This window comes from Octopus bimaculoides, chromosome 4, assembly GCF_001194135.2.
Source record: "Octopus bimaculoides isolate UCB-OBI-ISO-001 chromosome 4, ASM119413v2, whole genome shotgun sequence".
Lineage (NCBI taxonomy): Eukaryota > Metazoa > Mollusca > Cephalopoda > Octopoda > Octopodidae > Octopus > Octopus bimaculoides.
In genome coordinates, this window is record NC_068984.1 from 100294657 (window position 1) to 100313159 (window position 18503).

An 18503-nucleotide genomic window follows, 5' to 3' on the forward strand; every position below is an offset into this window, starting at 1 on the left:
ACACACACACACACACAAAGTGGGTACTGAAAAATTCCTGGCTTTGAGGGCATCGAGAAAGGCCCAGTTGGGAGCCCAACTATCTGGGCTTTTTTTACAGGACTTCTTCTGAACTAGATCGATACTTTATTGCTACAACACCAAACAAAACAAACAAAAAAAAAAAATTAATGAAAGGCAATGCTGACCTCAACAGAATCTGAACTCAGAGCATCTTTTAAGTCTCCCTTGTAGGCTGGTATGGGTTGAACAGTTTAACAGCATCTACTGGGTCTCAGAACTGCATCACACTTCAATGTCTGCTTTTGTTACCACTCAAAATATGTGTGTGTGTGTGTGTGTGTGTGTGTGTGTATGACCAATTTGAATGTATACATATTTTTATATATCAATTTTAGATATTTTCTTTTTTAAACTTTAGTTGCTTTTCATTTTCTCACCTGCTATCATTTTAATTATAATGAATCAAACCTTGTTTCACTCCTCAAATAAGCTGCTTTTCCAAGAAAGAATTTACGTACCTGAATTTTGCTGTAGCCTGCTGTTGTACAGCTCACCACCATTTCCTTATTATCATCATGCTAGATTTGACTAGGATATATAGACAATCAGCCATATGTTTAGTTGAACCCATCAAGAAATTCAGAATAATTCAATGGGATTTATTCTCAATCAAGTGAAGAAGTGTACACACCAATAGACGATACAGATATATTTTGTGTATACATATACATATATGTGTGTGTGTGTACATATATACATACACACACACACGACAAACACATATCATACTCAACAACACAGTGGTTTTATTTAGTACTCTCATGTTTTTGTAGCAGAAAATAGACAAGAACACTTTATATTCATATGTAAGATTGTGTGTGTGTGCTTTATTTACCACTGTCTGAAATATATTGTTTACAGCAATAGATGTATATGAAACAAGTGGAAACAATTGAGATATTTTCCCCACTCACCAATTTTGGAAATGTTCTATTTAAATTCAGCTTTTCCCGTTTAAAGTTTTCACACACACACAGGTGTATATATACCCACAGATACAGTTTTTACGGAGTGAATCTCAAAACATTTTCTATGAGTGGATGGCCTCTGTTGTCCACCTTCATCTGTTTTCAAGTAAGGTAATATTTTGTCATGATCAAACATGTTTATATGGAAGACTGGAAATGAACGACACTGCTTATATGATGGTGATGCACATTTACAACCACCATGCAATGTCAAGATGAGGCACAAACTGAAATACATGTATTTCTCTCTCTCTCTCTCCCCCATATACACACACAGCAATACAACAGGCTATCTGTTTCTGACTATTAAATCCACTCATGATTTAGTAGAAGACACTTGCACGAAGAGCCAAGCAGTGGGACTGAACAGAAACCACATGTTTGGTAAGCAAAGTTCATAACCACACAGCTACATTTGCACCTAACATGTGTGTCTGTATAAGTTTAAACATATATGTGAGTGTGTGTACATACATGTAAGTATATATGTGCGCATGCTTATATGCTTTCATAGACAAAGAGATAAATAGATTATGACTTTATATATGTGTGTGTGTCTCTGTATACATAAGCATACAAATACATATAAAGAAATTTTATGGTTTCATATACACGCATGCTCCCACACATACAATAGAGGTGAAAAATATTGGTAGAGTGTTACATCTGGCATTACCATACAATGTTTGGTTGTTCAGCTCACAAGAACATACATCTGTGAGAAGTGAACTACACTAAATATACCCCACAGACACATTACAAATCTTTGGGCTAAATATTTGGATAGGTTAGATGCAGCTAAACAATATTCCCCAAGGCATACATGGAAAATTCTCTCAGCCAAAAATTTCAGTAAGCATTTAGTTCTACTTTAAAAGCCTCTGTGATGTCTAAACTTAAGAATTAGATGCCCTCACCAGAGACCCAAGTAGGCTTAATATGGCTTCTTCCTTTTTAATATGATGCCAGGTGTAGCTTGCAAAGACATTATCACATACCAAAGAATGCACACTGGGAAAATACATCCATTGCTATGTTGCAAGAGATGCAGGTCAGAGGAATAAATAGGTGTGACATTCTGTGTCTTTCTTAAGAGTCTCATCCACTGATTTCAACCAGGGATTGAAACTCAGTCATCACAAATGTACTGTGCCAAGAAGGAATATTGACTGAAACTAGTAAAAGAGTAGAATGTTCTCTTTACTAACTAAAACAAATAGGTTAACTGAATTCTATTCAATTCTCTCTTTAAATGATATACAACAGAAACATGTACATCCAGCTATTCTCATTTTCTTTCTTATATATTTATTTTCTCATGTGACATTTATCTGTGTATGGTGCTGTATATAGACACACACACACATATGGCACAGTTTTTAACCCTTTAGCATTTAAACTGGCCTTATCCTGTCCAAATATTCAACCTATTTTATGCTCAAACCAGTCAGATCCAGCCTTTCACTCATACCCTACAATATCATTCTAAAAATAAACAATCACATCATCAAAATCTGAAGTTACAGGATAATGAATGATTAATTCAAAACAATGTGAATAAATAAGCATCAGATTTTGATGGAGTACTCTGAATGCTAAAGGGTTAAAAATATATTCATTGAAAGCATAACAGCTTCAAGATGTGTTCATAGAAAGACACATCAAGTCAAAAGAGAAATCAATCAAAAAAGTATTAGACAAAAATAGAAAAAGTTATTTGTTGAAATATATTCACATATTGCGTTTAACACTTGAGTTCTTTATTTAGGGGCTACCATCATCCTCTCTATCACTGTATCAATATATATATCTATATTTCCATTTGTGTGTGTACACAGATTTTACACACACACACACACACACATAAGGTACAGGCATGGCTGTGTGGTTAAGAAGTAAACTTCTTAATTATGTGGTTTCAGGATCAGTCATACTGCACAGTACCTTAAGTATCTTCTCCCATAGCTTGGGACTTCTGCAGGAATTCTGTTTGTATGTGTGTATGTGTGTATGATATGAGAGAGAGAAAGAGATATGCCTGAGGGTGGGAGGGCATGAAGAGAATGTATCAATGTTGATATTCCATGTTTGCCACTAGTTGAGAAAAGTGGTCGCAATGTTGACATTCCTTGTTGACATTATGACTGGTCGCTCTGTACTTTCAAAGATCTGTGGAATAAAAAAAATCCCTTACTTGAAAACAGGAAAGGTTTGGCAACAGGAAGAGCATCCAGCCTTAAAATCTTGCCTCAAATGACTCCACATCCATGCTGGTATTGAAAAAACACATGTCAAGCAAATGAATGTAAGCACATAAATATATATACATACAAACATATATATATATATATATATATATATATATATAGTCTGTGTGTGTGTGCGTGTGTATGTAAGCATACTCTCTATCTTATAAATAGTGGCTATCTCATCATGTCTAAGTGTAATAAGCTGAGCATTTTATATTTCTGAGTTATGTCCCTTCGCATTCTGGCGAAAAATCCACCCCTGCCCCCAACTAAATTGTTGTTTTAGTGGAACTAATAAAGCACTGGACAATTTGCCTTCAGTAATTTAATCACAACTCTTCACATTCTAAGTTCAAATACCAGCAAAGTTGACATTAACCTTCATCTTTCTCAAGGTAGATAAAGTAAGTAATGGAGAGGAATATAAATAATATTGTCCTTCCAGAAATGTTTGACTTGTGCTTATTTTAAAAATCTCTCAACAGGGCATCAGAGAAAATATTTTGCAGTTCTTCCATCTCTTTATGTTCTGAGGTCAAATCCTGCTACAATCAACTATGCCTGGTAGGGAGGGTGGTTGATAAAATAGAGTACCAATTAAGTACTGAGGTTGATGTAATCAGCTAAGTCTCCTCCTTTCGAATTTCTCACCTATGTCCATATTAGACACATTCAACAACTGGGGTTGAATGTATCAATTGTTCTCTCTCTCTACACTAAAGTCATGTTGCTAAGTTAGAGATTATGCAGGCCTTGCACAGCAAATTTATAATAATAATATCATCAACATCATCATTCACTTAGCATTTGATTTTGTTTCTTCCGCAATTGGATCACTAGACATCAAGCTGCACCCCACAACTTTAAGTATATAGCACTTTTCTTATGGTTCTTGCTGTGCCAAGCAATCAGGCTTTCTATAGCACCAAGAATTTTTTTTATAATCATCAACGTATACACTAAAATTGAAACTATTCCTATAAGTTCAAATTCAATAATGAGGCTGACAATCCTATTGACTAGAACTATACCCTCCTCTCAAATTTGTGATCTGGTGCCATAACATAAATATTGAAATAATCATTAACACCAACAGTTGTTAGGAAGAATTTCTCATCATTCAACCTCAGACTATAACTTGACAGTAATAACATCTCTGATAAGGAAAGGGCTGTACTTGCCCGTGTGATCCCTAATGCTCTAGTTCCAGTAATCAAACAACAGTCAACTTTATCATGCAGTTTAATACAGCGTCTTTTCATATGCCACAGTTATATTTCTTTCCTTTAATTGTATAATGACAGGTAGTAATGTGTTGAGGCCCACAGCTCTGCAAGACCAAGTTTCGAACAAGTAACACTCCTGAAATCATACCGAGTTGACATGGAAACAGAAGGACAACAACAACAAAGTACTTACAAGTTATTTGTGATTTTGAATGATCATCGTTTTCTAAATCTTTACTTGAATCATAATCAGTCTGCAAGATAAACATGGAAACAATAAAAATACAGTTCACGTATAAGTGTGCATACATATTTATGCATATACACACACACACACACACACACACACACACACACACACACATATATATATATATATATATATATATATGCATGTATACATAGATAATATATTCATATATAGCAAACAAAATTTAAAGTTTTAGATTAATGCTTTGAGAAAAATCAAAGTTTGAAGTTTCAAACTTAACATTTTTATAAGATTTTAAAGGACTTTCAACCTTATCTAAAACAGGGTTGCTTTTTCTTTGGATTGCCAAAAAATTTCCAAAGATTCAGTTCAATCACTGTAAACCTTCAAACTTGTTTCAATGATATGTTGGTGTTTGGAATACAACTTACCAAATTAATTTTACCAACTGAATATTATATCATTATCCATTGATATTATAAGTACCATGTTAAATTACATATTTGTAGGGATCACAAATAAGGTACATAATGACTCTGAATGGCTGACAGCATATTCTTCATTGCAACCCACATAAAATTACTGCTCATTTAAATAGTGCACTGCTGCTACACTCACACACACAAATTCTAGGACCCAGGCTCCAACTCACCATCTCAAATAAGGACATCAAGCTTGATTAACAGAGATTTACATACCAATATGCTTATTCAACGAATATGTTATTCCTTCTCAATATCTCTTCTACTGAGGCTACAGTATCCTTTATGGCTGTGTGTACCAATCTCTGCTCAGGGCTACCAGTGGCACCCACACTACCACTTGTCCTTATTGTGTCTCACTTTATCCCCACCCACACTCACTTCAAACTCTTGTAGTGAACAATTACCCCATAAAATTATAGCACCATAAAACTTTCACCCACCTGAATTTGATAATTCTATATACACTATTTGAGGAGGAAGAATGAGAAAGATAAATGGAAAATGAGAAATAGCTAAACTAGATAGGAGAAAGTCAATGAGATATGGGTAGGATGAAGGGGTGAGTCGTAATTCTAATAAGCTCCCTAAAGATACAAATCAGTGAAATATAATGGGAACATTTTAGTAGAAGACGAAAATACAAAAGAAAAAAATGGAGAAAGAGTAAAAATAAAAGTCTATATTAGTCAGGAAAACGATTTCTTGTTTCAGATAGGAAATAGTTTTTTTTTATTATCTCCCTTGTCGTTTCCATTTCCACGAATGTCAGTGTTACAAAATTTTAGGTAAGTCAACAATAAATACATAATAATATTCTACGAAATCTGACTCAAACTACTAAGCCTTTCACCCACTCAATCTGCTTTTCTAACACAGACGATTTTCTGCCAGGTCACAAATAATATTTTCTCACTCAAATTGTTCATGTATTTTATTTGTTACATTTCGTGTCCTAAACTACTTGACATCAGGACCCATGAGTTTTACAGACTGGTGAAACAGATATAGATCCTGTTTAATTGTAGACCAGTGTTTATAGAAAGAATTCCTGAGGAATTACAATTCCAAGTGGAAGAACTGCATTGAAATGTTCAGTGTGGGATCTGCAATGGCAAACACAGTATGGTGGTACCAGGCCAGCTTATTTCAATGCATAACAGTAGCCTAACCGCATAGCCAGCACATCTGTCTACAAACACTGTTATATATATGCACAGACTGCACTTATTGCTATACAGTGGTAGATAGAGTGTGAAAAGTACTTACAATACTTTGGTTGTGTCCACACGAAAGTTAAAAGCAGTGATGGGCTTCAAGACAGCATAGAATGTAGCCTAGGTGTTGCTATAGAAGATCCAGTGATCTGCAAGAGTGAGTGAGTGTGTGTGTGTGTGTGTGTGTGTGTGTGTGTGTGTGTGTGGGCACACATATGTGTGTCAAGATTAACAGCTGGAGAATGTGTTTACCCATTCATTCTGATGTGAGTTATTGTTGATGTTTAACACAGCTTGAGTCAGCTCAGATTCAGTAAACCTATGACCAAAGACCTTCAAGTTGTGACTGTCCTGTTATTTTCAGACATGATATATCTATGATTACATTATTCATTGTACCCACTTTTTAAGATGGTAATTTAAAAGGGATTTGGCTACTCCTAGCTGTTATATTTTTAATAGTTACAGAAATAAGGCTCAAAGGGACACAAAGTTTGGGGAAGACGTGTAGTTGATAAGATTAACTCCATTACGGGACTGCTCCTTATTTTATCAATTCTAAGAGGTAAAATGGCAAAGTTGATGCCAAATATACTTGAACATAAGGAAGTGCAACTCTAAATACTGCAAAACATGTTGTCCAATGTTCTACCACATTTTTTTCCAGTAATTATTTAATATTGCTTCCCCACTCTCACCTCAATCAAACATATAGTGATTTGTAGTGTGACAGTAACCAGCTAAGTCACAATCTGAAAGACTCTTTCGTTATCCCCTCCACAAACACACATATACCAAGCCTCACCCCTCCTTATTAAATCTCATTAGCAGGTCATAATGGCAACATATTCTGAATGAGTCAACAAAGTGGCTTCTACATAGTCACTCAGTCTGTTAGAAGTAACAGTAAAAAAACAAATTATAACCTTATAACCTTTCGGCTTAAGAAAAAAATAATAATAAAGGACACATTCCACAATGAAACCAGCATACATAAGGATGGTCATGGTTGGTGTGCTTTTGATCCTAAGTCAGTTGGGTTTAAACAACATACTCTGATGTCATCCCAGTTTTTAATGTATTTACCACCAACTTGTTTCAATTCTTTAATATAATTTCTATTTGAATATTGCTCCCTTTACTCCTCCTGTTCTTTAGATGAGGTGTGGCTGAGGAAGGTAGTCTCCAAACTGTCAAGGACCTGTGTCACTAGATAAGCAAACCAACAGGAAGTTACTTCCATAAATACACACCAGAAACACACTTGCCTGTCCCTCCACCCACCACCATAATGCCATCTTGTCTATCTCCATTGATTCTCTTGTTACTTCATACACTGTGAATGACACAACCACCACACTACTATAACTATCACTACTGCATCACCACCACCACAACAACAATCACTATTACCACTACCACCACAACTATAACAATTCTCTAGAAAGAAGAATATAAAACAAGGAAAAATACCATCAACATTGTTACAAATGTATGGAAAGCCTACAGAAGTAATTGCCTTCTATACAGCAGCTTAGAAATAGCAGCCAAATCTCACTCAAATAATATCCTACTACCTTGTAAAAAAGGAAGAAGGCAGTAAATGTAGTCTAGTCTTAGACATACTAACTGATTAAAAGGTGAGTTGGCCTTTGATCATAAGTCTGTTGGATCATGGCTGACCAGGGGCTAAACAAAACGAAAAATACTAGCTGTGAACCTTTATGTAGTTGAGCAACCTGCAAGACATAACAGTTAAATCTCCCTCACGTAATACACTACTAAGTTTTAAACAAAAAAGGACACAGATTATATAGTCTTAAACCATTGTCTGGAAAAAAAAAAGGACTGGATGGTTACAACTAGAATACTATAAAACATAAATTCACTCAGTAACATTTGTATTGTCTTTATTTTCAAATGATTTACTGAGAGAAGGAAGGTCAGGGTGGAAGGTATAGTTGTATCGCTTCCCTCCCCACTTCCTCGTATATTACTGTTACAACTGATTGAACTTGAAAGAATGAAAGGCAAGGATGGCTCCAACAAGATTTGAACTCAGTTCTGTAATGTAACAATGTCAGTAACCAACTCAAGACATTTAATTAGTTTTACCATTTCTGCCAATCTTGTAGTAATGAGGATTTCGACAAGGATTTCTATCATAAGCACAAGGGCAAGGCCTCTCTCCAATGCTCCACCCCCTTGTGTGGTAGCTCTTATTTTTTTACCCACCTCAGATTTTGTAGATGAGGGTGGAGAGCAGGGAAGATTTGAATTCAGAATAGAAGGGGTGGACAGGAGCAGGCCAACTTAATTGTAATAAAATATTAGGGTGTTCAGTGGAGCACCACCTTATTTCTATGAAAATACCCTAACACAACCACCCAACTATAGAGTGACAACATCCTACTTTTAGCCCTAATTTTATACTATTTTGCTTCTCTGTCTTTTGATGATTCACCCCCCCCCCCCCGCCGACTACCATCACTACTAACATCACTTCCACTCCTACAATACTCCCCCCCCTTCCTTTGCATACTTAGTCACCTCAGCCACTTGTGACCCACCCAATATCCCACAGAAAACCTAAAACAGCAGAATCTAGAGTCCTTACACTGCATAGGAAAGGGGTAGGACTCAGTGAAACTAAGATGGGGTATGCAGGGGGGTGGTCTGGTGCAAGGTAAGGGGAGAGGAAGGATGGGGATGTGCTTGAGATGAGGTGGGATTAGATGTAAAGTAGAAAGTTGGTCAGATGCAAGTCTGTAATCTGAGAGAGAGTGAGAGAGAGAATATGCAGTCTCAATGTCTATGCACAAGTTGCTGAGCTGCTGGCTAATTTATAAACTTGATTCATCCCTTTAGCTTGAAATGATTATTACTTTTGCCTGTGATTCCACTCAAGTGGATAAAATTAAGCATAAATCAAGTTTAGGGGTCAGTAAATCAACTAAGCTCAAGAAACAATTATATTATTATTACTATTGTTAAGGCAGCATGCTGGCAGAATCATTAGCATGCCAGGCAAAATGCTTAGCAGCATTTCATTTGTCTGTGTTCTGAGTTCAAATACCACTGAGGTTGACTTTGCCTTTCGTCTTTTCAGGGTCGATAAAATGCATACCAGTTGAGCACTGGGGGTCGATATAATCAACTTACCTCCTCCCCTGAAATTACTGGCCTTGTGCCAAAATTTCAAATCATTATTAAACTGTTGTTGAAGTCTGCTTTAGGTGGAAGAGAAGAAAAATGTAGCAAAGTTGAAAGTTGTGGACAGTTACATTTCCACACCAATAAAGTGTGACTAAAAAGGCTAACAAAACAGTTTCAACCATTGAGCCAGTGATAGAACCTCTACATGGTCACGAAATTGGCTAGAAATAGCAACCAAATCTCGTTCATATGCCATACTACTGCCTTAAAAAAACAATAACATACACTACATTTGATAAAAAAGAGAGGATGATTTTGACTATAACATCTTCATCATAGGTCTGCAGAATCAGAGCTGACCCGCAGCTACATGCAAATAACATTAAAATAGGTGTTACACAAACCAAAAACGCTTATAATATAGTCTAGACACTGTGTTAGGCTCAACACTCAATGATGGTCAAATGATTAACACCACCATTACTTGGTCCTTGCTTGCCTTTAGCTGGGTCAACACTGCATCAAGCATTCACTGCCCACATAGCTTATGTTTCACTTCTGATCATGGATATTTCTCCTTTTCTCTTGACAAACTTAGCACAAAAAATAAATGATTTTCTCTTAAATGCCTTATTATTAAACAAGGGAGAACAAACCAATGAGGATGCCGATGGTCACTGACACAGTCACCAACAGGTGGACAGTTTATTTGTGTAAACTGTTACATCACAATCCCTTGTGAAGTTGTAATGCAAATTTCTAAATCACACAGTCATACCAGCACACACACACACACAGATACATGTGTGCGTAGGGGGGGGGGGTTATTAGTCGTATTACCTGGTACATTTACAATTAAACCAAAAAATAAATAAAACAAAACACTTAATGTGGTTAGGTAGTGAAGTAATATTTATTCAGAGCTGAGTCTCAACAGCCCCAACTGGTGTATATATAAACAAGCTTCAAGTATCTTCTAAACAGTTGCCTGAGGATAGGGAATGTGAAATTCTGTTGTGAACACACACACACACACACCCACACACACACACACACACACACATACATATATATATATATATATATATATATGTATAACATTTCTAAGTGTTGATTGAGACAAGCCCAGCAGAATCAAGTCAAGTACCTTTAACACTGGAATAACTTTGGTAAGGCATCAACTAACATCTAGAATTGATAATTTGGGTAATAAAGGGCTAATTTGGATGGAAATGCTAAAACTGGTTTAATACCAGCACATGGACCAACTGCATATGACTCCTCTTAGTGAGTTAGTCTCTCATAGGAGCTAAATCTTTCTCACATCCCATTCTACCATGTTAAAAAAAGGACGGATACATTAGATGATATAAATATAAACAGAGTGTATCTTGAAAGAGATAGAATGTGTTGTTGTAATATGCTTGATTGACCATACATCTGTAGCAGTGGGACTAAACTAGAGCTACAACTGCAATAAATCACTCAACCATAAAGCAGGTAAATAATTAGCTGATTAACCATCTTTGACTTGGTGTCAAACAACATTTTCCCATCAATAACAAGGTTTGAATTGCTCTTGCTTATATGAATAGTATAAATTCTTAACCCTACTGCTACTCTGACAGCTATTTCCAAATATATTCACATGGTACACCCTGTAAAGTGGTTATTGATAGAGAAACCATGCCAAAAATAGAATGGATGAGTGAGAAGTGAATATTGCAAGTTGCATTCCAGGCTACCAATCTAAGTGGGCACCAATTCCAAATAAGAATTGATACAGATTAGAAGGATCTCTTTTGTCTTTCAGCTTGGGAACATAAGTCTCAGTAGCATGTTAAAACACACCAAGTGCACACTGCAAGGCATGCATAACACTCAAATTGGTTGGCTTTCTGTTATGTGTACCAGATGATAATGGAGACAAACCTGTCCAATCCAGGCCAGTACAGAAATAGATGTTAAGTGATGATGAATCAGTAAATTTATTACTGTCTCTATGACCCTCCAGCAGGGCCTAGGAACCACAAATCTCTTGTAATGATGCTAGAGGTCACAAGACAATGATTAATCAGATTTCAACAAGTATTACTGCATCAGCTGTTACTATCACATCTACAACTGTCACTACTGCCAATACCAACAATCTATCCTCACAACTACAACAACTGCTGCAAGTATCTCAGTTACTGAAACTGCAACTGACATCACAGCAATACTAATAGAAAAGGGTTTTTCATTCACATGCATAATGCAATCTGCAGAAAAACCTCAATTAATTAAGACTATGTAATTAGACAAAACTTTGCTCTTATCATCATCATCGTTTAACGTCCGCTTTCCTTGCTAGCATGGGTTGGACGATTTGACTGAGGACTGGTGAAACCGGATGGCAACACCAGGCTCCAATCTAAATTTGGCAGAGTTTCTACAGCTGGATGCCCTTCCTAATGCCAACGAGTATTAAAAATTAAATAAGAGATTAATAAAAAAAGAGATAAAATTGCTTCAAATTTTTAGTGAGGAAATGCAATACTGGTATGCCCTGCTTGTTTCAGTTGACTTAAGGATCTGAGCTACACCTGTTACTGCATTTTCAATATTTTCTCAAAACTTTAACAAAGTAATAGTACTGGAGTTATCTTCTTGGTTTGTATTTGTGTGTGTGCGTGTATATATATAAACACACCTAAATAGAACCTTTGTTAACAAAATGTATGGATATTTTTAGTATGCAAAACATTAGCCCAAGTTTTGTGGTCACAGAATTTTTGTGGTTTCTAAGTCCCACTGGAGTGGCACCAAAATAGCAACAAACATGCTGAATCATTATAATTTTATATCAACTTTCCAATACCAGAATGGATTGGCCAGCTCATGTTTTGCATCATCATGTACAAGGTAACACAGAAAACCAGCCAACTTCGTGGATGTACATCTCTTACAGTGTGGACTAGATACATTTTTACCAACACTAAGAGAACTGTAAAGTTCATGTCTTGCTCTTACATTTCATTTGATGCCATTATTTAGTGGGAGTGAATCTAGAACATAGTTGGGAAGTAAACTTCTTAAACACACAGACTTTATATGTAAAAACACATACATGCACACATATATCATCAACATTTTATGAGCATTTTTCATGCTGGCATTGATTGGATGTTATAATGCAACATCTTGTATACACAGCCACAGAGAAAGTTTGCTGTTGTGTATATTTTACTGTGAACTGGATGAGTTTTATCATGCCACCAGCACAAGACACAAGAGTGCCACATAAGGGTACTAAAAATTCCTTTCTAATCACTATTTATTCTTATTCAGTGTTTCTGCCCTCCAAGATGGCCATCCTGTAATAGGGATTGTCAGTTAACATCTTGTTTGTAAATCTGTTGACGCAGATGAAATAAAGAGTCTAAGCTATTGAATGGGTTAGTAGTGTTGGTTGATGTAACATGCAATAAAGCCTATTTCCAATGTGTCAGAAGAAGTAGGTGGCGGAGAAGGATTGCAAAAGTATCCTAGGTTACTCAGAGTGAAATAGTCTCAGTGTGAAAGATCTCAAAGATGTCCCATGGTGCTACATAGTTAAGCTGTCGAGGAAATATACCCTGACAGGCAACACAAAAATTGGGATAGAGTTAAGAAACTGGCAGGAAAGAAAGCCCTGTTTGTTGTAGTCACATAATGAGCTAAAATTACTTGTTGCTGTTACCAACTAGACCTAAACTGCTTGCATATACTGAATAGTTAGAAAATGGCATATACAGTGTCGTTTGTCTGAACAAAAATTAGAGCATTCAGTACAATGTACAGCAGGAATGATATTAGACAAAATATATTCAGGTTAACTCTTCACAGACAGACTAGAAGTTTCACAAGAAATGTTTTCTTTATAAACAAACTCCATTCTTGCTCATCTATTGGACTACCTACTGACATCAAGTAACAGCTCCATTCTAGATGAATAAAATATGGTGGTATGGTGAACAAACATGGAGCTTGTGTATAAACAACAAGTCTTTGAGAAACTCTTAGTTAGTCAATGAACTGTTTAACCTGTATACTTTACATTTTCTAATATATATATATATATATATATATATATATATATATATATATGTATGTATGTATGTATATATAGATAGATATATAATACACATACACTCAAATGCGTGTGCGCGCTACAAACACTGTGAAATGCTGTAGTTCTAGTTGTTCCTAAGTGCTAACCCAGTTAAATATTGTTAGACAGGTACACCAATGGCAAAACATGAATTTAACAAAATATTCAATCCTTACTTTTAATCCTGATTCACTTACTGATTCTACCTTTGAGGCAATTTCACTAAAGATTTGACTTTTCAAATAAATCTCCATTTGAGAGATATCGTAAAGAGAGGATCTTGTTAGCTATTTGACAACAACTTTGAGCAAGACATGTCACTAAATAGATCCTTTCACTAGTTTATGTGATCTCTGTAAAGTAGTATGCTGAGAGGAGTTTCCCTCAAAAATTGACCAGGTTAACTAGTTGCACAGAAGCCCCTACATAACTTATGTAATCTTTATTTGAAACATTGGTGGATATTTGACTGCTGCATTAAACTCATCAAGTAATTACACAGTCCCTCCTCCCTTATCAACTCAACTCTGTAATTATTTATTTACATAAGATAGAAATGTATTTTGCAATCTGAACTATAAGATTAAATTGATCGTGAGGGAAAAAAATGGAAAAAAATAGGAAGGAGAGATAGGGTATTAAAGATTAATATTAAAAGAAATGTTAGAGTAAGAAGCCTAATGGAGTGAAGCCTGGTTTACCTGCTCATTGGTTGACAGATTTTCCTTTGCTGGTGGGCTTTCAAGACATCCCTGAGAACTTTGTTCAGCAATCGTCCCTTGGCATATAAACTCATCAGAACAGTCGTCCTCCTCTTTTAAGTAAGATATGCTAGATTTTTTATCACAGTCCATAATATTGAGATCACATGACTTCATGACAGCCGGGCTTGTGGCATCACTATAGCTCCAGTCTTGCTCGGAAAAGTTTCCTACATTCGTAACACCTTCATTTAATCTATCATCACATTTTCTATTCCCAGCATTAGACCCTTCATTTTTCATTCCATACGAATTATGAGTCTTATCAGAAGACTTCCGTAGATGGTTATTAGTCCGCCTTCTCTGAGAATAATATTTCGCTAATATCTTCTGTTTACGATTTCCTTTTGACGAAGATTTTTTTGGCGATTGGGAAGTGTTTGTTCCTCGCAATCGCTCAGATTGTTTGTTGAAAGCATTTTTAAAAGATTTGGGACGTGAAGCTCGTCCCTGAGCTTTAACTTTCGAATACATATCAGTTTCAAATAAGTCAACTTTTCCTTCCTCCAGATCTTTCCAGAAAGTATCTTTGAGCGTAGTAGAATGATCCTGTCCAAAAAGGTTGGAGTTAGCAATAGCTGTAGCCTCAGTAGTATTAGATGCTGTTTGGGATTCTGCAATGGTGCTTACATTGGTAGAACTGGCAATTGTACTGCTGTTGGAGGCAGATGATGCCAACTTAACAGGCAAGACACCTCCAGGCAGAAGCCGACCTTCCATCATGGCCTAAAAAAAAAGCAAAAAAAAAAAGATAAAATTGAAAGATGACAAAGTTTATGAGATAAAGCTAAGATTGTTATTGTTTTTACTAAATTAGTGTTAGTATCTGTATTCTTGCATGAGTATCTGGGGATATAGGGGAAATTTTTAAATACAACAATGGATATCTTACATATATACACATATGTATGTATGTATGTACACATGGTGATACATCATTCAAGAGTTATTCATGAAATTTCATTCTGATCTTCTAAATGAAGTTAATATATTAGGTAAGCTACACTTGTTCACCATCAAAAGTAGGGGAAAGGGACAGGTGTGGAAAGGCAGTAGAAAGAGAGACCTGACACCAACCAATTGTAATTTTTTTCATTTAAACACTAAATATTGAAAGAAAGGGTGCATGCTGTCGGTTTTGCAACAAAAGATTTTTAAAGTATAAGCCAACAAATCATATGAACATACACATTTACAACCACACACCGATACATACATATGGTTTTAACATTCACTTTTCCATGATTGCAAGAGTAGATGAAATTAGTTGAGGCAGATTTTCTACAGCAGGATGCTTTTCCTTTCACCAACCTTAATCTATTTCTAAGTAAGGTAATATTTCCTTAGTCCTTCGAACTCAAACAGTACAATAGTCAGGCACTTTTAACAGAAGATTGCACATAAATGTCACAGATTGCATGACAGTAGTGTTTGTTTATGATTGGCACATGAAGACAAATTGACATGTGCACACACACACACACACACACACACGCACACACACACAGAGTTCAAATGTACATCTATATATTATCATCATCTTTTAATGCCCATGTTTCATGCTGGCATGGCTTGGATAGTTTGACACCATTCAAAGCACTCAAAAGTACTATCACATTGCAATGTTGTTTTGACACAGTTTTTGGAGGTTGAATGCCTTGCTTAATGCCAACCACTTTACAGAGTATACTGAATGCTTTTAATTTTTTCTTTTCTTTTGTGGTACTAGCACCAGTGAGGTCACATATACATATATATCATAGCTATATACATACATGTCATTTAACATCCGCTTTTCCAGGCTTGCATGAGTCAAACAGAATTTCTTGGGGCAGCTGAGACAAATTTTTCTATGACCAGATGTTCTTACCAACACTCACTTGTTTCAAAGGAAGATGGTATTTTCCCATAGCTACACATGTTTGTCACTGGAAAAACACATTGCTTGTATGACTGTGATGCTTGTTTTACAACACTCATGTGATGTCTAGATAAGGATACCCACACACACATACATTATATACATGCACATACATACATCCATCCATATACACTTACACATACATAAGTATGTATATAAATAAACATTTTTTTGTAATGGTGAAACTTGAAGCAGATGAAGCTCTAAATAATAGCATATAAAATATTGGGTTAAAAAATCCTTTTGATAAAAAAAGGCAAAGGCTGCTCACAGGACTTGAACACACGTTCTGCAAATGTGATAGATGGTCTACCACTGGATCAAAGTATTTCTTTAAATTTCTCCATTCATTTTAGTAACAATATTCTTACCAATGCATTACTGACATCATTGCTTCAAGTGTCATCATTCCAAAAAAGAACTATTTCAGGTTCTCTCAAAGTTTCTTAATTCTTATGGCATCAACAACACACAAACACATATACATACAAACAAACATCATTCATCATTTATATCTGCTTGCATACTGGCATGGCTTGCACAGTTCACCACAGCTGAAATCGGCATGTATTCATGCACTTTACTCACTTAAAAGGTGCAATGGACTTTGCCTTACATATTTCATTTTTACAGTCTGAAGCATTTTACAGAATGTACCAGGTCCATTTTTTTCATAGTACCAGGACTATAGAAATTCCTTATCCTTAACCAGATTAAATGGCACTCACAACTTCTTTGCCAAAATGTACTGAAAGCTCTTATCATGTTACCAGCAGTACAGAGCTAGCCATGTTCTCAACACAATTGAAGAGGCTTCACATCACCATATCTCTGCACACTTACCAGCCTTTTTACAACCTCTTTACAGGACAAGGGGAGAGAGAGAAAGAGAGAGAGAGAGAGAGAGAGGCATGAGTGATAGTATTAAGATGGATATGTGGGAATGGGATGGAATGATAGGAATACTCGGTATTCCAGGATATGTCATGGCAACATGACTGAGATGACTGAAGTCTATATGCCCCAGGAGATAGGGCAATGACTGAACACTGGAAGCAATGTATCTTTAGTCACTCCAGAAGTGTAGTACAGTGAGAACTGAGAAGAAGTGACTGAGAGATGAGCTGGAAGATTTCAATGTGTGGTGAATCTTTGATGAACAATAAATATATGGGTGAGAAAGCACATGTGACCAACAAAAAAACAAAAAAAAAACACTCATAGCCAACAGTCACACTGACAACATAGCACAGTGAGATTGAGGGAGGAGTAATTCAAAGAGGAACAATTAGAGTTATGAACATAGGAAGCAAGAGAGATAAAGACATGGGTGAAAGAAAGACATAGGTGATGGTGGAATGGGCAATAGACAGAGGTTTGATAGGGATGTGTGATGCAGAGGACAAGAGATAGAGGACTGAGCAAAAAAGGGAGGGGGAAAGTGATACAGGTGTTAGAGGGGTGAAAGGCTATCAGGGGTTAATAGTGTAGACTTCATTGTAGGCATATATATATATATATCTGCATTCATGCATGCATGCACACGTGTAGAAACATATGACTAGCAATGCATGCCCATACATATACAAATATACATAATTTTAGCATCTGCTTTGTCATGCTTTGGCAAGCAAGCAGATCATCTACACAGTGTACTGTCAGGCAACACAGTCCTTTATTATCTCCTCCATGAGGTGCAACAGCTTATATTCTACACACATACACACTCACACACATTTTTAAATACAGACACATACACACTCAGGCATATGTAGTAAGTTGTTTAAATATCTACAAACTCAAAAGATGCATTCTTTTTTTTTTTTTATATATAACTTAATCCTAATTTACAAAACATTGAGAATAAAATACAAAATATTTTCATTCTTATTACTATCTTATTTAACTGAGGTACTTAGCACATGTGGATAAATTGAGAAAAAGTTCACAGCAGATGTACTGACATGTAAATGAGTAAAAACAGCACATGTTTATCATAATTTTTGTAAGCAGCCCTCAGCTGCTTCCTCTCTGAAAGAGGAACAAAAATAGGAACTTTTGATAAAATGACAATAAGACGTTGAAACTAGTTGCACTGTTCTCAAGTTTGCTCTACA

The 18503-nt window shown here is 36.0% G+C and overlaps 1 protein-coding gene across 2 annotated transcripts in view; it reads right to left on the reverse strand.

The window, feature by feature from the left end:
- LOC106867328 (uncharacterized) overlaps nt 1-18503 on the reverse strand; it is a 151419-nt gene that overhangs the window by 54279 nt on the left and 78637 nt on the right. For both annotated transcript variants that reach the window (XM_052967314.1, XM_052967315.1), the window contains 2 exons: nt 14406-15191; nt 4700-4760 (listed from right to left, as the gene is read on the reverse strand). In XM_052967314.1, the coding sequence (XP_052823274.1) occupies nt 4700-4760; nt 14406-15191 (847 nt within the window). The remainder of the gene's footprint in view (nt 1-4699; nt 4761-14405; nt 15192-18503) is intronic.